This window comes from Garra rufa, chromosome 19, assembly GCF_049309525.1.
Source record: "Garra rufa chromosome 19, GarRuf1.0, whole genome shotgun sequence".
Classification (NCBI taxonomy): Eukaryota; Metazoa; Chordata; class Actinopteri; order Cypriniformes; family Cyprinidae; genus Garra; species Garra rufa.
Window position 1 is genome coordinate 28829774 of NC_133379.1, and position 24873 is coordinate 28854646.

The window sequence follows — 24873 nt, forward strand, 5'->3', positions numbered from 1 at the left end:
TTTTTAAATTTTTAATTTAATTTTATTTATTTTAATATTTATTGTATTTTAAGTATTGATTTGAATGGGTTTACTTTTAGTTATAGTTAATTACCCTGCAGTCAAAGCGAGGTTGTTTTTTTCTAACATTTTTTTTTCTCATTCAAAACCCACATCTGAAGGCCTGTAATGCTTCTGATCGCAATCAAGTCTCCACACCAATGTAATTAATACATCTGTTTATTTAAAGCACGGGGGGCATCCACAGATTCGCCTAGATCAATCAATATTGAGACCCCTTCAGCTGTTTTCAATTTGTTTATCACTGTTCCTGATATTTCAGCAAATATGAGACATTTAGTTCAATTTGATGTGCATTTTAGTGCGTGAATGTTTTTCGATGTTTGCGAGTTTCATTAAACGCCTGTAAATGTCAAGTAACGCTCTCTCTCCTCGCCAGAATGGCAAAACAAGCTTAGCTGCTTCATCAGCGTTAATTGCCTTTATTTCAGACACAAAAGAGTTTGGATACAATGCAAATAGATGGAGGATGTTAGAAGGGAACAGGTAATTACTCAATATAAATAAATCAACATGTAAACAAACAGTGCCGATGCAGTGAGCAAGCGATTAGAAGGCTGTTAAGTGACTGGCCTGTTGGTCTGGTACAGTGTCAAACACTGTAATTGGACGGCTGTCTCAACCCGCCACCTGCTTAGAATGAAAAGCGGCTCCGGATGTAAAATAAACACTTGGTATTCTGCCCGTATGTTCATCAGAAGCATCATTATTAATGGCGCCTTTGTCAAAATCCATAGCCTTAAAGGCATAGCTCACTTACACCAAGATACAGTCCAAGAGTTGGACATGGACAAACACCACTCAAATCTTTGTGCAAAGAGTCATGAATGGTTGTGTTAACAGCAGGTGTCTGGTTCATGTAATCTGCTGTGTCAGTGTGTTAGTTCTCCATGGCGCCAACCAGGCCAGCCTGACTCCCCCTGCTGTAGATGACTAATCCTTGTTGAGGATCCACAGCAGTCATATCGATCGACGCTAACACATCCAAACTGTCTCAATATGTCACCAGGCTCCTCAGAAAGCACTTCAAACAACACCATCGACCAGTGAACTCACACACACACACTGGCTGATCCACACCCGATCAAGTCCAGCTGCCCTCTGGAATCACTTCAACCAGCACAAAGTACAATATATCTGTATTAGCGCTGAGTCTGCAGGCTAATCTCTTGTGTTTGTGTTTGCAAAGGAGAGCTGTGCGGCTACTTGGCATGTTTCCATTAACTAATCTGCTTGTGTTTCAAGCTAATGTTTGTTCATGGTGTTATCGCAGTAGCTTGCCCCCGTGTTTATTAACTAAACTAATTCCATTTATTTCAACATCGGCATCTTCTGGTGAAATCAATACTGTTATTTTGACACTACAGCACATATTGAGCGAGGATTTCCCATGAGCGTTTCATGCAAGTTGTTCTCTTGATCTGTGTTTTATTTTAATAGCGGACAGCAGGTTTTAATTTGGAAAACTTTTTAGAAAAATCAAACTGAATTCATTAATAGATTCATTAATAGATTCTCCTTTTTTAATCCCCAAAAAACCTAAACAGTCTCAATTATCAAGCCGTTTTGATTTTCTGAGCAGTATGATGTCATACTGCTCAGGCCCCGCCCACGACCACTGATGGACTGTCCTGTATTAGCATATTTCCTCCCCTCGGCCAGTTGTATGCTGTCCGCCATTTTCTCCGTGCTTGAGCAGCTGTAGCGACAACAATGTCTCGTAAGCAATGCAGGTGTTTTGTAGTTGGATGTAAATGTGAACATAAGAGTCTTCATTTTCTCCCAACATCAGAACCACTGAGGATGCAGTGGATTAGTTTTTTTTTTTATGATAACGCGCCGACAAATACACAAAAAAATGGAAAAGAGGGGCGGGGTGAGAAGCAACTCATTATCATTTAAAGAGTCATGCACCGAAACGGCTCGCTGTGAACAGAGCTGTTTTTGACAAAGGTAAAAAGTTTTTGAACGTTTTAACACATTTCATGGCTCTATGAATCATATCATCTTGTGGAAAATGGGCGTCTGATGTCCTCTTTAAAACTTCATAGGTAGAGATATCATTGTAATTCTCATGTTTACTGTTGCTGCCCTTCAGTTTATTTTGCGTGTTTGGAAAGTTGATCAAAGTTGAGGTGAATGCAGTTTTAGGGAGATTATCCAAAAATATACAGTTTAGATACAGATACTGTTGAGGTCAAAAGTTTACACTCCCCTTTCAGAATCTGCAAAATGTTAATTATTTTGCCAAAATAAAAGGCATCATACAAAATGCATGTTATTGTTTATTTAGTACTGACCAGAACCAAGATTTTACACATGAAAGATATTTACATATTGTCCACAAGAGAAAATAATAGTTGAATTTATAAAAATCACCTGTTCAAAAGTTTACACCCCATTGATTCATAATACTGTTCTTACCTGAATGATCCACAGCTGTGTTTTTTTGTTTAGTCATAGTTGTGCACGAGTTCCTTGTTTGTCCTGACAGTTAAACTGTCTACTGTTCTTCAGAAAAATCCTTCAGGTCCCACAAATTCTTTGGTTTTCCAGCATTTTTGTGTATTTGAGCCCTTTCCAGTAATGACTGTATGCTTTTGAGATCCATCTTTTCACACCTAGGACAACTGAAGGACTCATATTAACTATTACAAAAGGTTCAAACGCTCACTGATGCTCCAGAAGGGAAAACAATGCATTAGGAGCCAGGGGGTGAAAACTTTTCAACAGAATTGAGATTTTTCTAATTTTTCGCATTTTGCCTAAATATCATATTTTTTAATTTAGTACTGCATTTAAGAGGCTACAGAAGATAGTTACATGTGTCCCAGAAGACCAAATAATTTCAATTTACCCTGATCTTCAAATTCAAAAAGTTTGCATATGAGTCCCTCAGTTGTCCTCAGTGTGAAAAGATGGATATGATGGATCATACAGTCATTGTTGGAAAGGGTTCAAATACACAAAAATGCTGGAACACCAAAAAGTACAGCAGACAGTTTAACTGTTCAGGACAAAAAAAAGGGAAAATACGCAGCTGTGGATCATTCAGGTAAGAACACAGTATTACTAATCAAGCGGATGTAAACTTTTGAACCTGGTGATTTTTATAAATTCAACTATTATTTTCTCTTGTAGACTATATGTAAACATCTTTTGTGTGAAACATCTTATTCAGGTCAGTACTAAATAAACAATAACATGCATGTTCTATGATCCCTCTTATTTTGGTAAAACAATTAACTTTTGACCTCAACTGTAATTTTTTCTTTTGCTTCTCCACATAAATGTCACAATTGATTCCAGCCCAAGGATAGTATCTAACCAATTGTTTCATTGAAAATCACACTGAACTCTCCAGTTTATTCCTGTGGGATATTTTGTAAAGCTTGTTGGAAACAGTAACTAAAGGAGGCGGACGACCATTAATGTTTTTTTTTTTCTGAGTGTGAGTGTGTGTGTTTCCATCTGATGTCTAGTGCCAATTAAGTAATATCAGAAGCATTACTTTTACATTTATTAATTTTGCATATGCTTTTATCCAAAGTCATTTACAAATGAGAAAATCACAGCAGTTAATCATCAGGAACTAACAGTATTAGCAGTGCCACAGTACTAATTTAATCTTGTTGTTGTTGTTTTTAAACAATATCAATTCATCTCTCAATTCTGTGTCTTTTTCTTTAGTGCTTTGTCTGATGAAGGTCAGGAGATACTTTTGAGTCCAGAGATAACGTACGGCCCTCCTGGCCTGACCCTTTCCTGCCCCGTTGCCTTGACAATAGCCCACTGTGCGGATGTGAGTTCAGAAGACTGGAATATCAAGCTTAAGAGACAAACCCAGGACAACAGCTGGGAGGTAAGAAAAACGTGAGATAATAACTATTCAAGTTAGTCTTTAAAGGGTTAGTTTACCCAAAAATGAAAATCCTGAACGTTAATTACTCATCCACGTGTTGTTTCAAATCTGTAAATCCTTTGTTCATCTTTGGAACACAAATTAAGATCTTTTTAACGAAATCCGGGAGCTTTATTTTTTAGATTTATAACATTTTTTATAAAAAGTTACATGTTTGGAACGACATGAGGGTGAGTAATTAATGACAGAATTTTCATTTTTGAGTGAACTCTCCCTTTAGCTCTCAGAATACTTAGCGAAGCCATTCCTTGCCTTGAATGAGTGTAAAGTCTGAATCATGTAGTTTAATGGGAAACCGCTGTGTGCAGGTAATTATAAAGAACTGTCATTCTGAAGCAAGAATGCTGAAGGTCATTCTATGACAGAATCGATAGACATACCCTCTTCAACATAGACCAGTGTTCCTACATCGCCGACTCCCACTTTAAGGGAGCATCTCTCTGTGCTTCTCTTATTAACACCGTCCTTTCCCTTTGATATTTTGCTGTTCTTTAGAAAAGTGGGATCGGTACTGCTCTTACATGTTCATCAAAGTTGAGCCGGAGCTCACTGACGCAAACTGACCCTGGGGAAACCATCTCTGTTTGTGTTTGTGTTTGTGTTTGTGTAGCTGCGAGCGGCTGTGTGTGCGAACTGACATTTCGACAGTCTATAATCTAACGCAGACACTCTAATTCAAAGATACATCACAATACCAATCAACTCCTTTTCTTTCCGTGCAAGCGAGTCGTTTTGATGCCATGTTAAAGACTCGGAGACCTCTGACGGTTGTTTGAAATAATGAGCTTTTTTCTCGCAGGCATAATGCCAAAGCAAGTGCGAGGCAGGCTGAGAGTAATGTCCCAGCAGAATTGAGAATAACACCTTTTCTGTGCGTTTTCACTGTGTGTGTGAGTGAGACGGAAAGCGCACTTTAATGTGCACCCACTGATTTGTGGGTAATAGACAATGCTTTCTGTGCAACGGCGTGTTTAGACGTGAAATATCAAGCTTTCCGCCGTCGCAAATGGTTCGGGTCGCTCCGGGGGGCAAAGTTATGCTTAGCTTCAGCTATATTCAGACGGTAAAATGGAGACCCTGGACTCTGAGTTCCTGCTGGCCGCTACACACCCACTGTTCCTGACATTCAAATACCAGATGCATATAATAATAATCAAGCTGTGCTTCCATCTGCAGAGCTATAAAGAAAAGAGAAGCATAATTTCAGCTAAAGATCTTCACCTTTTTCTAACGTGTGTATATACTTTTATGCTGACTGGGGATTTTATAAAGTGAAGCGGCCTGTGAAAAGCCTCCGGGTTGCCAAAAGTAAGTAGCTGTCAGTGCTTATGACAATGAAGCCTAGTTGCTTTGCATTAAAAGCGATTGAACCGTGTTCTAGAAAAGAAAAACAGTCGATCAGCATGGAAGCCGTTCTTGGATGTGGAGCCAAGTTATCTCTTAATCATGCTTGTGCTATAAACATTACAGCATGTCGTATATCATTTATGGTAAATTGTAAATGTTTTAGCTGAATTTTAAAAATGCATTTGTTTTACTCTTATTTGGAATGCGATTTTTGGCACTGGTGTTGCAGTTAAGTGAAGGTTATGGGAAGCAATAACACCACTCATGAATTTAACAATTGTGGTTGTTTTCAAAATAAGGAAAGGCAATTTGAAAACAATAATTCTAGCATTGATTGTAATCAATTGTTCAAAAACATTTAATTAACCAAACAGGGTTTTCACACACATACACACACAAACTCACAAAAAAAGCTTCAAAATGTTCATTTATTTATCTTTATATAGTGTTATCATATTAATAATATCATAGTAATAATATATGTGACCTGTGCTGGCCAAATGAATCAGAATGCGCACAGGATCATGTTTGTTAGTCTTGAAAAATGTCAAGACAAAAATTAGTTCATTAAGCTCTTGCCTTATGATCTTAATGCTCCAAATAGTAATTAAACATCTGAGAGTTTCACAAATTGATTAAACTACTTTTGTATCGGTTTATTTGTAATTAATGCACTAAAGTGATTTTTACATTTGATTAGTTTCTTTTTAAATGTAAGATGAAAAAAAAAGTAATAGACTATTTAATTAGTTTCTTATTTGTTCTACCGTTTATTCGAATCTTTGTTCTAATTTTTAATAACAAAGATAAAATAAAAAATAGCTATGTTGTGATGATTAAAATCATTGCTATTATGAAAAGAAGTGGAGGATAATATTTTTGCTTTGGAACCTTCAAAACTCTTTTTTTTTATTGACTTTGCTGGCTGTGTTGACTTTAAATGGGTGTTTTTAATAGAGATTAAATATGAGAATTTAATTTATGAGAAAATAAAAATAACTCATTCTTGAAAATTACAACTCATTTTAATTTTAATTTCATAAATTATAGTTTTATAAAATAAATATAAATTAAATAAGATACAGATTTTTTGCCTGATTATATTAATAATATATTACCATTTAATCGATTATATTTTAAGAAAATAATTAAGTATAAATTAAGGAAGATACAAAAATAAATGTATAAAATAATAAACACTATTTATATAATTATTATTATTATAATTATTCAAAAGGGTTAATTATTTTATTTTATTTTTTTTGTCCAAGATTAGCCTATTTGTTTTTCTTACGTGAATGTTTCTTTTTAGATGTAAGATGAAAAAAGCAATGGACTATTTAAGTTTCTTATTTGTTCTACTGTTTATTCAAATCTTTGTTCTAATTTTTTATAACAAAGATAAAAAAAAAACTAATTATTGAAAATTTGCTCATTACAACTCATTTTGCCAGCGCAGGTCACATATAACTATTAAATTTCATAAATTATAGTTTTATAAAATAAATATAAATTAAATAAGATACAGATTTTCTTCCCTGATTATGTTGATGATATATTACCATTTAATAAATTATATTTTAAGAAAAAAATTAAGTATAAATAAAAGAAGATATGAAAATAAATATATAAAATAATATAAAATAAAATGATTATTATTATAATTATTCTAAAGGGTTAATTTTTTTTTTGTTAAGATAGTAAATATAAAAAAATAATTTTTTTGCTACTTTTAATACTTTTTTAAAAGCAATGCATATGATCATGCAGAGAGTGTCAAAATTAAAAGTTATAAGTAGTTAAAAATGTTTTAAAATGTATACAGCTTTGTGAAGAATTGACTTTTGGTATCTAAAAAAGAATGGCATTATTAGTCACGTCCTAGATCACAATTTGCACAATTCAAAACCTTCAAAACTCTTTGTCACAACTTTCAAAACTGTTTTTGTCTACTGAAAGTTATTTTTTCTGCAAGACGCTTCGTCAGCTGAACAACCGATATGTTTTAAACAACAGTACACTCCATTGAATGCACTGTACTTCTTTCTCTCACAGCCTCATTTTTATTCTTGTCAGATATTAAATATGGTGCTACCTTGACTATGGTCTGTTGCACACTTGGTCCTTTAAAAGAAATTGACCATCAGTCACCGCAATTGTACCTAATAGCTAAAGACTTTGATTTTGATTGTGTGTTTTTGACAGGAGGTCATGACTGTGGAAGAGGAGAGCACCTCTTGTTACTGCCTGTTGGACACTCAGTGCTGCCACCTGTTGGTGGAGAGGCCGGGGTGTTACGCTTTAGTGGGTGAGGCCCTCACACAAGCGGCAGGGAAGAGACTCCGACTGGCAGCCTTTGGAAACATGGAGCCCAACTTCCTCAACTACAGCATTCGAGTGTACTGCGTCGATGATACGCCCCATGCCTTTCAGGTGTGTTATTGCTCAACACATGTTGTGTTTCAGATGCTCCTGCACTGGAGAAGCCACTAGTTCATTCAAACCAATTTATGCTGGTCCTAATTTCTGGTCCGATTTCGGCTTTCACAGTTGTAGGCATTTTAAATGTCATGATACATATCCCCTTCACCCTGCATATGGCATTAGATGGAAATCCACGGCTTATGGGATATTTGCATTCATGGGGCAGCATGTTATGGCTAGCCGTCATGCCCTGTGGGTACTCTGGTTTTACGCTCCACTGAAAGTCAGCTGGACCAATCTCTCTCTCTCTCTCTCTCTCTCTCTCTCATGCACACACACATCTCCAGCTAACTGATAGAATAGCTTCTTAAATTACAAAGACACGGTGAGCCACTCTCGCTTCACGCGTTCACTACGTGACTGAATATTTTCCGTGCCCTAATTAAAAGTGATTTACATTCTGTTAGGCGTAACGTCTAGCTGAGTGGACACAACTTCAGAGAAGTCTTTGTTCTGCACACACACGGATCTTACAATCTCTTCACTTTATGAAGAAAGCATAAAGTCATTTATATTTAATTCTTCACATGGGTCTTTTCTTCTCGGTTATGCAGATGTAGAGATGTCTTTCTGTTGCGTTGAAGCCTCAAGACATGCACAAACTAGATTAGAGGCGTTATTTTTTCTCCAAACAGACATACAAAGTAAATTAATACTTCAATATTAATTACATTTTTATTTTACCTTCACAAAGGTACCAGGATTAAAACTGTTACAGTTTTACAAGGCCATGAGGTGCTTCCTTATATAAATTTACAGTTGTCAGTTATTAGTTGTGTGCCAGAGAGAATCATTGTAACAGGATGGACATTTTAAGATGTTAAATGTTACAAAACTTAAAATAAAGTGATAAGAAAAAACCTTAACCTGAATATTATTTGAATACCTAAAATCATTAGGATTTTATTGTTGTTGTTTTATGCAATCATTTATTACTTTAAAGGGTTCATGAACTGAGAAATCAAAATTCCCTTGATGTTTAGACATATAAGAGGTCATTGTACTATAAAAACATCCCTTAAGTTTCAGAACTCAAAATTTTCTCATTAGTCTAACAACAGCCCATATTGAATCTAGTCTGCCAAAATTACAGGTTGTGGAATGTGCCACTTTATGACATAGTGTGGCTAAACTCCGCCTCCGCAGAAGATCAGCGCCTGATTCGATATCACTGCCTGTTTAGCCCCGCCCACCGATTCGCTCACATAGTGTAAAAAAAAAAGATCTACGCAAAAATCACTGCATTGCCTTTCTTTTGATCGCAACATTAGGAAAAAATGAATGAACTTGTTCCATTGTTCATTTCATTTTGCCATGGATTTGTTTACAAACAAGACACAATTCGACGCATAAGTTTCAGAAAGATTTAAACTAAAAGACGATGTTGTGCCGACTATATTGGATCCAACAGTAATGTCACAAAGTGTGAGTATCTGTTTTTATTACATGGACACTATTGCTTTGTCTGTTATTACAGATCGTTTGATACGTACTGAGTATTTACACAGTTTTTTATCTAAATCACAGCAGTGTCCATCTGTGAAGGATGTAGGCTGTCAAACATACACAACTATTAGCCAATCATTACTTCTTTTTTTCCTTTTTTTATATTTTCTTTATTGAGTTTTACATTTACAATTATAATCAATACCCTTCCCCCACCCCCAAGAAACACGGCATTACAAACAGACAAACAAACAAACAGGCCAAATAATCTTGAGCCAATCGTTACTTCTGAGTCTACAATCTGCCATGCCTATTCAAACAGAGTATTCTGATGAGGGGGTCAAAACAGGACAGAAAATAGCCTATTACTTCTAAATGATGTTTTTTGATGTAAAAAAAATCTTGACAACATTATAAGTGGACCTCAGAGAACAGTACAAAATAATAAAAAGGGCAGTTCATGGCCCCTTAAAAAAAGTGTAAAAAATACAAGGTTGACAAAACCTGGGAACACTAAATCTTTTTAATAATACTGTCAAATAAAATCTACAAATATAGAGATAGAATAAGACAACATGCTAGCTGTTACATATGCATATTTAATAACACTCGAGGAGATGTTGGTTGAATTGGAGTTGGATATTGTTGTTGAATTGTCTAGAATACAGTGGGGGCCGAAATTAATAGAACACTAGTATTTTCACCAGCTAAAATGGTTTCAAGTTAGTTATTTCTGTCTTTTGCTGTAGTGTGTCAGTAGGAAATAGCAGTTTACATTTTCAAACATTCATTTTGCCAATAATTGTAATAATCCAGTGAAATCTTTGTTTGCACAAGAAGTCTGACAACAGCCAGTGCTCCACACAGAGATCTGATCTCATCATCACCATCCAGTCTGTCTGGAATGACATGAAGAAACTAAACAAACTGAGACAGACTAAATCCAGAAGAACTGTGGTAATGTCAACCTACCTGCAAAGCTAAAGTACTGTTAAAAGTTTTAGGCACTTGCTGTAAAATGAGGATGCTGTCAAAAATAATGTTATACATAGATTTTCTTTATCAATTAACTTCTATTAACTAAATAAACAATCAACTAAATCAGCATTTGGTGTGACCATCCTTTGCATTTAAAGCAGCTTTTAAAGTGCACCTAGGTGCACTTGCGCATAGTTTTGCAGGTAGCTTTGGTAGGTAGGTCTCTTGAAGCATCTTGGAGACATTGCCACAGTTCTTCTGAATTTAGTCTCAGTTTGTTCTGTTTCCTCATGTAATTCCAGACAGACTGGATGATGATGAGATGAGATCTCTGTGTGGAGCACTGGCTGTTCTCAGACTCCTTGTGCAAGTTAATTGCAAAATGAATGTTTGGAAATGTAAACTGCTATTTCCTACTGACACACTACAGAAAAAGATTGAAATAACTGACTTAAAACCATTTTAGCTGGTGAAAATAGTAAATACTAGTGTTCTAATAATGTTTGCCACCACTCTACACTTTGAAAAGGTTCTTGCTTTGAAAGGTTCTTCACAGCGATTCCAAAAAGAACCTTCTCGTTCTTAACTTACTTTCGCCACAAAGAACCTTTTGTGAAACAGAAAGGTTCTTCAGATGTTAAAGGTTCTTTATGGAACCTTTTAGACAAAAAAATGTTCTTATATGCCATCGTGAAGTACTATATAACGCATAGCAAAAGTTAGCAAGAACTATTTATTGTTATTGTAGAAGGTATTATAAGTCTCCAAGGCTGCATTAATCAAAAATATGTTAAAAGCAGTAGTATTGTGAAGCATTATTCTGACTTAAATATTTTTTTCTCCTTAATGTTTTATGGAAACCTTGATAGATTTATTTCCAGGAGTATTAGATCAATAGACAGTTCAAAAGAACAGCATTTATTTTGTGTCACTTTTAATCAATTGAATGCATCCTTGCTGAATAAGTAAGCTTTTTTTAATTCTAGTGTATGTAGGGAACACCAATGTGTCTTGTAGAATGACCAGAATAACATCTCAATAAAAATGCAAGCCTGAGAGTTAGGTGAAGCGTATAGACAATACCATTTGCTCAATATAAACACAATAGAAGTCAATGGAAAGTCTCCAGCGTGACAGACAAACAACCGCGTGTGTGTGACAGATCTCGGTTCTGTGAAGTCTTCTTCCCAAAAAGGACACACTCACGAGTGAATGGTCAAAGATTGTATTTCTCCACACCAAAGCACTCTTCCACTTTGTTTATCCAGCCGTTCACCCGCCATTTTTTCTTCTTTTGTACCCTTTGTTGTCAGCGTTGTTTGCATTTCACAAAACAGCAAATGAATTCCTCCCTGGAAACTGAACGAATTCAGGACAGGATCGATCAGCAGCCATCACAGCGAGAGACTATTTTCCTGTCTTTTGTGATCGAGAGAGAGAGAAAGCGAGAGAGAGAGACCTAATGCTTTTAATGCTACTGTGCCATTGTCAACAATTCCCACAGAATAGATGCAAAGAGCACAAAATCACCCGTGCCTTTCATCAATGCCGATTCTATCCATCCACTGTCTCTCGCTCCTCTTCTGCATGCCATTTTGTGTGCGTTTTGCACACAGGAAAGGTAGACGACTGAATTGTATTCGACCAAAATGGTAATTGAAGGCATTGTAGCTTTAGATTTATTAGTTGTTGTGTTGCCAGATTTTGTTTATTCTTTATATTAAGCCTAGGGTGTTATTGTAATTCCATTCTTGTAGATGAAAAATGCAATGCAGGCATTTCTTCGACCTGTTTGTTGGTCCAGGGGTTGAAAACGTCAGCCTCTCGTCAAGGTTTTTAATCACTTTCCACTTCATCCTCTTAGGTTACGAAGATTAAAGGTGCCGCCATACCCAGGAAATAGCTGTTGTGTGGCGTGGGAGGGCTGTTTTTTTTTTTCGCTGAATAATTTAAACATGAGCAATCAGTTGAGTTCTGTTCTTGGTGTAGGGTATTGTACGTGTCAGGATGTGTTTATGCATGAGCGTTTATATCTGTATTTACTCTTCCTCGCAGGAGGTGGTATCCGTGGAACGGGGTCGAGGAGGGCGCCTCCTGGAGGAACCCAAGACCCTGCTCTTCAGAGCGAACTCTTTTAGCCTGCAGGTCTCCATCCAGGACATCCCCCAGTTCCTGTGGAGCATCAAACCTTTCACCACCTGCCAGGTGCTGTCCTCATGAATATGGATACCAGCTTCTTATGAATATGCATGAGTTGTGTTAATATGCATATGAGGCTGAATATTAATGAGATGTCAAATTCCGGTGTTCATTTGACTGGTCGTATGAATATTAATACAGCTCTGTTTAAGGTAGTTTAGCCAGAGGCCTTGGTAGGAATCCGATGTCTTTTTCCTGGAGATAAGGATGTTTTTCCACCTGTGTAGTTTAACAGAAAAGTGTTAATCAAATTTGAGTATTATAACTTTGGTGTGATACCTCAGATTAAGCAATTTGTTAAAAAGAGACTATTTTTGCTTGCCTAACAATTAAAAAAAAAAATCTGTGAAAATGGTTTCCAAATCATATTTAATCCCCTTGACTTGACTTGGGCTGTAACAACATCCTAGCAAACGCGTAACCATGCTTTGGGAACCATCCAGAACACGTTAATATCATGGTGTCAGGTTTAGCATGGACAAGCAGCACTCTCTATCTGGTTTTATTTGCTACACCAGCGGAGCTGTATTTCAGTATTGGTATTATTTTGTCAAATTGTTTCTATTTTGGTGTTTTTCTCAATGCTGTTTACCCACCATTCCTTTCTTCGTAAAGCTCTATGACCGCAGGCACATTTTTATCCAAATCATACCCATAGCAAGCCCTGTTTTGTCATACTAGGCTGTGTTCTGGCAGGGCCGTCAGTGACATGACACTAAGTAAATTAGCTTCAGCGGCTCCAACAGCAGAATAACAATAAGGAGGAGAGGAGAGAAGAGAAGAAGAGGCACATGTACTTCCTATTGATTCGTACTAAAAATATTCACTCTTTCTTCTTTCTCTTTGGGTGCAGGAATTCTCCTTCTCTCAGGTGTGGTGCAGTAGCCAGTCTCCTCTGCAGTGTGCCTTTTCTCTGGAGCGCTACAGTCCAGCAGCCAATCAGCTCTCCTGTAAGATCAGTATTCGGCAGGTCAAAGGTCATGAGCAGATCCTACAGGTCTACACCACCATTGCTGAGGTATGGAAGATAAAAAATATCAAATGAAAACACTATTTATTTATTTTTTATATAGCTAACCTCTGAGATTTTCAAAGTGGGTAAAATCTAAAAAATTGAGATTCCGAGGTCGCTCACCATAATTTGACATAATTTTGTGTTTTTTGTTGTGTCCATTAAAGTGCTACTGTGCACTAAGAGCTACTCATATTATTGTGAGGTATATTTCATGATTTAAATGGGAGCACACAAGCTATGCTGTAAGTGTATGCACAAATTGTTAAGAGTCTGAGCAGCTTTTTATTAAAGAGATGCAAGAATACAATACAAACAACTTCACATTAATGAGCAATAAAATCGGACAAGGTTATAAATCTCATTGAACATTAACTACAAGTAAAAACTGTAAAAATGAAACAATAGCATTGCTTTCATGCATTTCTTTCACATTCTGATACAGTCATCACATATTAGATCAAACTGAGGTTGTTCAAATAAATTAAACTTAAACTTAAAGGGATAGTTCACCCAAATTAATTAATCACCATCATGTCATTCCAAACCCATAAGATCTTTGTTCATCTTCAGAACACAAATTAAGATATTTTTCATAAAATCCGAGAGCTTTCTGACTCTGCATAGACAGCAGTGCAATGCAACTAGCAAATTTAAGGCCTAGAAAGGTACTAAAGACATTGTTAAAATAGTCCATGTGACATCAGTGGTTCAACAATTTTATGAAGCTACAAGAATAGTTTTTGTGGGCACGTGTCCCAATTTTAACCCCTCTGTGAACTCTAATATCTCACTGTAATGCTTCTATCCTCCAGAGTGAAAAAGACACAGTGCCATTCTTCACACAATCAGACTGTACCATCACCTCCCAAACGGGGTCCAGGGCCTTCAAAATCCCCCTGTCCATTCGCCAGCGAATCTGCGCCACCTTCGACACAGCGAATGCCAAGGGCAAAGACTGGCAGCTCTTAGCACAGAAACTGCATATAGACAGGTGAGAAATGTATGCAAAATCACACAGCAGACAAATATGGACATGCTTTGTCCATAAGCAAGCATACAGACGGTGACATACATGCTCAAATACAAACATATGGACTCCCACGCATCTAATTTGCTCCATATTCTTCCAGCACATGGTCGCATTAACCTTCGGTAAAGCCACAGGCAGTAACTATGGGGCTGTAATGAGATCGAACTTATGCATTCTGCAACCGACAGTTCCAGGAAAACGTACCTCACATCTGTGACAATAGATTGACACAAATATACACGCCATTAAAGAGACAGTTCACGCTAAAATGCGAATTTTGACATTATTTACTCACCCTCATGCCATTCAAACCTGACGTGTTTTGTCTAATGGTGCCATACTTGAATATATCGTCATATAGACTACGTGAATTATAGTTTTATGGTTTTTTTTTTTTTTTGCGTATATGTAACCCTGGGCCACAAAACCAGTCATAAGTAGCATATTTGTAGCAATAGCCAACAATACATTGTATGGGTCAAAATGATTGATTTTTCTTTTATGCCAAAAATCATTAGGATATTAAGTAAAGATCTAGTTCCGTGAAGATATCTTGTAAATTTCCTATCGTAAATATATCAAAACTTAATTTTGATTAGTAATAGGTAATATGCATTGGTAAGAACTTTATTTGGCCAACTTTAAAGGCGATTTTCTTTCTTCTTTTTTTCTTTCTTTTTTTTAGATTCCAGATTTTCAAATCGGCCAAATATTGTCCTATTCTAACAAACCATGCATCAATGGAAAGCTTATTCATGATGTATAAATCTCAATTTTTGAGGTCTCAATGGTTTTGTGGTCCAGGGTCACATACACTATATTGCCAAAAGTATTGGAACACCCCCTTCTAATGAACAGGTTTGACTACTTTAGTAATTTCCATGAGTGCAAATATTTGTTTAAGCATATAATGATATTCTAGGGCATTGTGTGCCTTCTTATTTTACAGCAACGGTTTTGACAGGACCCTCTTCAATACCAACATAGCAATGGCTTTGTGTATAAGGCAAGGTTCAAAAAGAAATGATTGATTCAGTCAGTCTGGAAGAACTTGGCTAGTCTGCAGTAAGCAAAGTCCTAATCTCAGCTGAACACCTCTGGTGTGACTTTAAATGCAGACCTTGAGCCAAAAACTCCAAACATCAATGACTTGTACATACACTACATGAACAAAAGTACTGGGACACCCCTTCTTTAGAACAGAAAAAGGCACTTCCAAAACTGTGGCAACAAAGATGGAAACAATTCATTCATTATTTGTATTTCCATCTCTGTTCCCTGCTGAAACAAACAGCTAAAACCAGCCTAGGCTGGTTGGCTGGTCGTAGCTGGTTTAAGCTGGAAGTAGCTGGTTTTAGCTGGTCTCCCAGGCTGGGAAAGTGGCCAAAACCCCTCTAAAACCAGCCTGCTGACCAGCTATGACCAGCTAAAACCAGGCTGGTTGACCAGCTAAAACCAGCCAACCAGCCTAGGCTGTTTTATTTTAGCAGGGTTGCAACTGTTTTGGAAGTGTCAACAATGACTGTACCCAAAGTTAGAAGTCTTTGTTTGGTGGTGAGGTTTTGGCTCAAGGTCTGCATTTAAAGTCACTTCAGAGATGTTCAGATGGGATTAGGACTTTCACACAGTTCTTCCACACTGACTTAATCAGTCATTTCTATTTGAACCTTGCCTTATACACAGATGTATTTTCATGTTAGAATAGAAAAGGGTCCTGTCATTAGAACAGGATGTGCCAGTACTTTTGGCAATATAGTGTATATCTTGTTTTCTTGAGCTTCATATCAGCTTATCACAATTCTGAGTTCCACAAAAGAAAGAAGTAAATGATTTTTTTATTATTGAGTGAACTCTCCCTTTCATTATAACATGAATGTGTTTGAACATTCATTCAGATCTTTTTGTCATTAAACTACTTTTTCTGCTATTTCTCTTTATTCCACTCTAATTCATCCTTGGTCTTCTGCCCAGCTAGCAATTTTTAACAACAGCTTAATTCACTAGCTGCCTGTTTTTATGTTTCTTCCATTTCCCGTGATCATTTCAGTAACGCTTTACCAAAACACTGTACAAACAGACCCACGATCAAAATGTCCAAGAGATGGAGTTTAAAATCTGTCGCATGTTTATTCGCTTCACTGCCGCGGAGGATGAATAAAACTTTCTTTCGTGATGTGGGTTTACTTTTGTAATATTTTCACCAGGGATAAAAGACAGAGTTGTTTTTGAAATGAGGCTGGGAGAGTCGGACAGAAGGATTTAGGGGAATTTTCTAGCTGGTCAGAGCCCCAGGCAGTGAGTAATGAGAATGTCTCCTCCTTGTTAAGCGGATTTCTGCAATTACCTTCTGAGGATGTGCAAGCTCGTCTAAACAGCGCAGAGGGCAATTACCCAGAGAGCTGCGGCGCAGGAGTTGGTGTAGTGCAACACTGCCCCCTGCTGGAGTGTGAATAACCACCGAAAATCAAAGAATTACATTGTTTACATCGCCCTGTCAGCGCTGCGGTATACTCTTGATGAATTGGGTAGTGAGGTAAAATATCCTGCTGGCATATTTTTGGACCTCACCAGGCTGCGTAACTAACGACATCGTGCTGGTCGGTCACCGGTGCAAACTAATGAATGATGGTTAATTTTCTTTTACTTAATTGGCTGATGTAGCTCTTTGTTTTCTAAAATAGCCTTAATGGAAGGTCCACAGGAAGTTCTCCTGCCTTAGATGAAACCCAGCTGTATAAAAATGTGCAGGCAGGAGATGAGCTATGTATGCATCTTTAAGACGCACACCTGCAGAACTGTGATTTCCGCTTCTGTGATTCAATTATGTCTCAAAGATGAGTAGATTTTCTTCCAGCAAAACTTCTTTAATATCCTTCTCGCTTTTATAAACTAATTTACCCATTTTGATATGTTGTTGGGGCATACAGGCTTTACAGAATAACATTATCAAATTGAAAGTTATGCAGACTGAGGATCCTTGCAGTGGAGTGTAATAATTCAGTGTCTCGGTGGAATAATATGAATTTATATAACCAAACTTGTGGGTTAGCTCAATGAGAATTTAAAATAGAAACATACAAAAATATAAACACGGTGCTTATTCATACTTTTTGGTATCTCAACAGCTTTTTTTAGTATTTATTTATTTATTATTCTAGATTGTTGTTTTTATATTTGAATTTATAAATAATGTGTCTATAAATATGTCATATTTTTAAGTATAATGTTCAAATGCTAATAAATAAAACATTAACTTTTGTTCATTTATACCAACATTTTGCTTAAAATCTAAACTTGTATTAGTAAATAAGGTCACACTTTATTTTAAGGTCCAATTCTCACTATTAACAAACTATTCACTACGACTTTTGCCTCAGTAAACTCCTAATTTGCTGCTTGTTAATAGTTTGTATGGTAGTTGTAAAGTTTAGGTATTGGGTAGGATTAGGGATGAATATGGTTATGCAGAATTTGTGCTTTATAAGTACTAATAAACTCCCAATATGCTAGTAATATGCATGTTAATAAGCAGGTAGTTAACATTGTGAATTGGTAATCTCACAATTATGATTTTTTTTTTCTCACAATTACGAGTTTATATCTCACAATTGTGGCTTTTATCTCGAATTTCTGACTTTTTTCTTCTCCAAATTTTGAAATACAAACTCACAGTTGCGAGTTATGAAGTCAGAATAGTGGGTTTTGCATTCACAATTGTGAAAAAATTAGCAATTCAGTCTTTCTTTCTTCCAAATGTTTGTATGTTCCAAATGTCGCAATTGTGACTCGCATTTCTGATTTTTTTGATTGTGAGATATAAACTCGCAATTGTGATTTGCGAGTTATAAATTTGGAATAGCGGGAAATAAAGTCACAACTGCAAAAAATAAAGGCAAAATTGCAAGATAAAAACCCCCAATTCTGACTTTTTTTCTTGCAATTGCAAGTTTATATCTCGCAATTGTGACATTTTTTTTTAGATTTCTGACTTTTTCTTGGAATTGTGAGATATAAACTCGCAATTGCGAGAAATAAAGTCAGAATTGCAAGATAATAACCCACAATTCTGACTTTTTGTGCAATATAAACTCGCAATTGCGAGAAATAAAGTCAGGATTGCAAGCTAAAAAGCTGAAATTCACATTTTTTCTCGCAAATGCAAGTTTATATCTCGCATTTCTGACTTGTTTTGCACTTGAACTTATATCTCGCAATTGTGACTTTTATCTTGCATTTCTGACTTTTTTTCTCAGAGTTTTGAGATATAAACTCACAACTCATTTGTGAGAAAGTCTGCATTGTGTATTTTTATATCACAATTCTGACTTTATTTTTCATAATTGCAAATCTATATCCTGCTATTCTGACTTTATAACTCGCAATTGCGTAAAATAAAGTCAGAATTGCGATATAAAAATGCACAATTCAGCAATTCTTACTTTTTTTCTTGCAAATGCAAGTTTATATCTTGCAATTGTGACTTTCTCTCTAAATACTGACTTTTTTCGAAATTGTGCGATATAAACTCACAATCGCAAGAAATAAAGTCAGGATTGCAAGACAAAAAGCCGCAATTCAGACTTTTTTCTCGCAAGTGCAAGTTTGTATTTCTGACTTTTTTTCTCTGAATTTTGAGATATATACTCACAGTTGCGAGTTATAAAGTCAGAATGGTGGGATATAAATTTGCAATTGTGAAAAATAAAGACAGAATTTTTATCTCACAATTCAGACTTTTTTTTCACAAATACGAGTTTGCATTTTGCAATTCTGACTTTTTTTCTTGCAATTTTTTTTTTCTTTTTCTCAGTCATAAAGTCCAATTCTGAGGAAAAAAGACTGATATAGACTGATGAGTTTATATCTCACAATTCTGACTTAATAACTCGCAATTGGGTGTTATTTCAGAACTGCGAGATAAAAACTTCCATTTGTGAGCAAAAAGTTCTGACTTTTTAGCTCGCATTTCTGACTTTCTGACTCGCAATTGCAAGTTATAAAGTTGCAAGTAAATTGTGAGATAAACTTGAGATATAAAAAGTTTGTATCACGCATTTCTGCAGAAACAAAAAGTCATAACTGTATTTATCTAGCAATTCTTACTTTATAACTTGCAATTACAAGTTTATATGTCAAAATTCTAGGAGAAAAAAGTCAGATTCATGAGATAAAAAGTCGCAATTACCAGCTGTTGTCTTAGGCTTCACAAGAAACGAATATGTAATAGGTTAGATTTCATAGTCCAGTTATAAACTTAAAAATGATATAAAATACCATTTAAAGTACACTTAAAACACTAAAATGTTTTACAAACACAATTTCATTAGCATTCATCACTTCACCTCCACACCATGCACTAGTCTTAAATATTTAAGAGTTATCAGCTGACATTCGTCCCTGCTCTCTTCGCAGAGAGACCTTGTTCAGCCATTTTTTATTCAGTTGTTGCAATTGTAATTTTATATTGTTCTTTGTACTGTTTTCCCCATATAGAAACCTGGGTTATTTTGCGCGCCAGACGAGCCCGTCCGCTGTCATTCTAAGTTTGTGGGAAGCTCAACATCAGGAACGAGGTGATCTAGACTCTTTGGCCAGCGCTCTGGAGGAAATCGGCAAAGTTCAGTCCAAACACTCCACCAGCGTGGACACTTTAGACCGCATCAGCAAAACCATCCCCTCCAGCGAGTCCACCATGAACCGCAGCAGTGAGGAGCTCGACGCAACCCACACCTAAGAACAGTTTCAGTGGAAATGAAGACTAAAACACTGTCCTTATCGGAGATAAGAGGGTACGACAAAGGAAGAAAGGAGGCGGCGCTTTTGCTCCTCCCTTTTCTTGACTGATAAAAACAGGGTGTTAAAGATGGGTTGTGACCAAATTGACAAGCTTCAGTGATTCACAGAAACTCACACACGCACACAGTATTCCTATCGCATCAGAACAAACTGACTGATACACTAAGCCTGTCTGATGAAAATTTGCAGCTAAAGATTGTGGGTATGCTTTCGCGATCATTTGTTTCCGTAAAGGCAAACCGAGGAAGTTCAACAGCCTAAATGTTGACTTGTGACCACAGACCGGGCTGCCTCGATGCTTCAGAGTGTTGAAGAATGTGTCGTTGTTTTTGTGGGACATTTTTATTTTGCGTAGTTCTGTTCCAAAACCACAACGGTTGTCTGCATTTCTGAGTAACTTTCTGATTGCAAATAGATTAAAAAACAACAACATCTGTACTATTGAATACTATTAAAGCCTGTTGGATAGCAACCAGTGTAAACTGAAAGATGTACTCAAAGATAACCAAAACAAAACATTGTTATACATTTACTTTTGCAGCCTATCAAAATATATAATTATTATTGTTGTTATTTTTTGTCTGAAGGAGAGAATATAAAAGACGAAAGCAGAAAAAGATAACGCTTAATGAGAAAGTGATTTGAGGTAAGAAAAATAACTATTAAATTAAAGAGACAGTTCACCTAAAAAAAAAGAAGTTCTTCAAAATCATAAAAGTAGTTATTGTAACTTGAGCACTAAGCCATATAATAGCTTTATGTTAGAAACAGACTCATTTTTTAAATAATTTTAAGGCTTGACATTTTCAGTCCACATCCATAGACATTTATTATGTTAAAAAAAAGAGTGGATTCTATTCATCAAAAGATACAAACTGGAAGAAATGGGTTTGTACACTCTAAAAAGTGCTGGGTTAAAAAATAACCCAACCATAACCCAGCTGCTGGGTAACTATGGGACAGAACACGCGTTGGGTTGTTTTGACCCAAGTGCTGGGTTAAATCATTTGACCCAAAATGCTGGGTTGTTTATTTGACCCAACCAGTGGGTCAGATTAACTGTGTTGCTGGGTTAAAAACTACCAAAATATTGGGTTATTTATTGTCTAATTGCCTTGCTACCTTTATATTTACCAATAATAATATATAAATCACAAAAGAATGTAAAATTATTATTGTTTTCCTGTAATACAGTTACACAACACAAAAAAATGAATAAAATAGAGTTTTCATATTTCTTTTTAATACAGTTTTCAAATAGGTGTAGCTGTCACACATTTTGTCCAACCCTTAAAGACACAAATAACGGTTTTAGTAGATGAGTTTCTTTTAAACCCAAAACTGTAAACAAGGCACACTATATTCATATTCTTTATGTCAACATTGCAGCAGCAGAACACTCAAAAATGAATTATTACCACATTAGAATCATTCCAAACATTGTGCCATTAAAACTAAGCCAAACAAAGAGTCCACCAGACAATTCTTACAATTTAAAACATGTTACAAGTGGCCAAAAAAAACTTCACACATGAAGACTTATGTCCATCAATATGATATACTGCAAGCTGGAGAAATTCCCAGGCAACAAGTCCGCTTCAATGGCATGGCCTGGAACAATGGCGAAGGTCTAGAAATGTTGTTGTCTCATCCCAAGGCTCAAATCCACCATGTTGGTCCCCACCTGTTAATTATACGGCATTTAGTCTTGCAACATAACTAACATTTTAAGTTAAGTGTATTTTATGAACATAAACACAGAGGCATGAAATTAATGCTCATTTTACTTCTCAACTTTTCATACAGTTGTGGTCAAAATTATTAGAAAACTAGTATTTTCACCAGCTAAATAAGGTTTTAAGTCAGTGATTTCTATCTTTTGCTGTAGTGTGTCAGTAGGAAATATCGGTTTACATTTCCATTCATTTTGCCATTAATTGTGATAATCCAGTGACATTTTTGTTCTGTGCTCCACACAGGATCTGTTCTCATCATCATCCAGAAGAACTGTGAAAGCGTCACCAAGATGCTCCAAGAGACCTAACTGCAAAGCTACAATACTGTTAAAAGTTTTAAGCACTTGTCTAAAAATGTCATAAAATGACGCTGTCAAAAATAATGTCATAAATAAATGTTCTTAATCAATTAACCTTGATTAACTAAATTAAATCAACATTTGGTTTGACCGTTCTTTTGTGTTTAAAGCAGCTTTTGCCCTACACTAGGTGCACTTGCACATAGTTTTTCAGGTAGCTTTGCAGGTAGCTTTGCAGGTAGGTCTCTTGAAGCATCTTGGGGACGTTGTCACAGTTCTTCTGGATTTATTCTGTCTCAGTTTGTTCTGTTTCTTCATGTCATTCCAGACAGACTGGATGATGATGAGATCAGATCTCTGTGTGGAGGATTGGCTGTTGTGCCAATGTAAACTGATATTTCTCACTGACACACTACAGCAAAAGATAAAAAACACTGACTTAAAATCATTTTTTAGCTGGTGAAAATACAACTGTTATAATAATTTTGGCCACCACTGTGTTTATATATATATACATACATACACCCTTATTAGAGCAGAAAACGTAAAACAAAACTTACAGGTTGTACGTCAATGAATGGCCTCCGGGATTCCGTGGTTGTGGGTCTGAAGACCTTTTATCCAGAGTGGGCAGGACTTTGAAAGCACTTTCCCCTTTAGCATCTAAACCATAGGAATAATATGCAAACTGTGAACCATATTTTATAATCAAAACAAACTGAAACACTTTCATATGAAGATTTCTTCATTCCTTTAAATAATGCAAATTAATTCCCACCCTCATTCAACTACTGCAGGTTAAGTTTAGGTATGGGGTCAGATTCAGGGATGTAGAATATGCTCATGCAGAATAAGGCATCAGTTTGTGCTTCATAAGTACTAATTAACAGCCAATATACAAGCTAATAAGCAATAAGTTAAGTGTTCCTGTACCATTGTATTTACCAGTTGATGTGTGTCAAATACAGTTGCATATTGTTTTATAGATTGACATATTATTAGAAAAAGCTTACCTTTTGTCATGTCACCCAGGAATGCACCTCACTGAGCACTGGCAAGAATTAGGTCTGCAACTGTAGCCCAGTCTTCAAAAAGTCTGCCTCTGGATATACAGTAGCTTCCTAAAGTCTTGTGAAATCTGATCAAATCTGAAAAACAAATGTGATTCAATAAGTTTAAGGTTTATACTGGTCTCCTAGTTTGTAATGCAAAACAGGCATTCACTAAAATAGAGAAAGAGTAAGGGGCCGTTCACATGCCGCGCCTAAAAACGCGTGGAAACGCAAGACGCGTCGCTTTCTTTCCAAAAACGCAGCTTGCTCTCCCATGGCGTCTGCCGTTGCTAAGCAACCATGTCCCCCGCCTGGAAAAAATGAGCTTCCATTATGAGCGTATAATAACGAACTTCAGTGCGCAAAAAACGCGACATGTGAACGGCCACATACACCACGAGAGATTAAGTCTAACTTTACATACTGTAGCTAAGACAACATTACATTTAAGTAATAAACAATAGTACATACCAGTCATATTGTGCTTTAACGTTATTAAAGTAAGGGACATAGCGTTTTAGCTAATGCAGATAAGTTACCTCAAGGGAAAAACCGCGAAAATGCTCAACATAAAACATATGGATCTATCGTTGGATTCGGCACGTCGCAAACATTTACTTGAAAAATATGCCCTTAAAAGATCAATTTTTGTATGAAATGATCTAATTTTGACAAAACATTACAAAGCAATACAGTATGCAGACAGTAAAGGAACTTACCCCCGTATTTCTGACCTACTCTTTCCATAAGGAAAAATAAAGGCCATATGTATACTGTAAATTATACAAATAACACTACACACACACACACACACACACACACACACACACACACACACACACACACACACACACACACACACTTTATATAACAATAAAGCGATTGTTGAGGCAAAAAAGTACATCGCTAGGCTGCTTAAGTTACAACGTTCGTCATTCACGGAATAAAATGCCAACCCCGCACAGCGACATATCAAATATTGCATTAAACAGTGAAATCAGTACGCTCTAAAACACAACTTATTAAAAATAAAGGTAAATAATTATATAATCATATTATTAATTTACCTTATAATCCTGCTTGCTGCAAGGTGTGTGACCGCCTGGCGACGAGACGAGTGAAGAATCCAGAATGTTCGATGAAGTGAAAAAAATAAACAAACCGGTTGGGTCAAAATAACCCAACCCAGGTGTTCATAGTGAAAGAACCCCTTATAGTCCATTTGACCCAGCATGATCAACCCAACTGTGTGTTTACAGTGCCTCAAACAACCCAGAATTTTGACCCAGCACAATTAACCCAGCAATGTGTTTACAAAAATAACCCAGCACTTTTTAGAGTGTAACAAGAGTCATTTTTGGGTGAACTGTCTCTTTAAATGTGAGCAAGCTGCTGATTGGTCGGAATCCTTCTCTATCAGCTGTCTCTCAAAATGACAAATGATAGACAGCTGTGTGTAAAATTCATTGGATAACTCAGTAAAAACCCATCAAACATATTTTGACAGGA

The 24873-nt window shown here is 36.3% G+C and overlaps 1 protein-coding gene and 1 long non-coding RNA gene across 2 annotated transcripts in view; one reads left to right on the forward strand and one right to left on the reverse strand.

The window, feature by feature from the left end:
* unc5da (unc-5 netrin receptor Da) overlaps positions 1 to 21166 on the forward strand; it is a 264333-nt gene extending 243167 nt beyond the window's left edge. Inside the window, exons 12-17 of the mRNA XM_073824489.1 lie at positions 3751 to 3922; positions 7535 to 7762; positions 12293 to 12442; positions 13290 to 13454; positions 14264 to 14442; positions 19975 to 21166. Coding sequence (XP_073680590.1) covers positions 3751 to 3922; positions 7535 to 7762; positions 12293 to 12442; positions 13290 to 13454; positions 14264 to 14442; positions 19975 to 20215 — 1135 coding nt within the window. The 3' untranslated portion in view covers positions 20216 to 21166. The remainder of the gene's footprint in view (positions 1 to 3750; positions 3923 to 7534; positions 7763 to 12292; positions 12443 to 13289; positions 13455 to 14263; positions 14443 to 19974) is intronic.
* Positions 21167 to 21498: 332 nt separating this feature from the next.
* Positions 21499 to 23935, reverse strand: LOC141291885 (uncharacterized). The gene is made up of 3 exons (XR_012340404.1): positions 23326 to 23935; positions 22873 to 22975; positions 21499 to 21961 (listed from the first exon to the last, which is right to left on the reverse strand). It is a non-coding gene; the product is annotated as an uncharacterized lncRNA (long non-coding RNA).
* Positions 23936 to 24873: the final 938 nt, after the last annotated feature.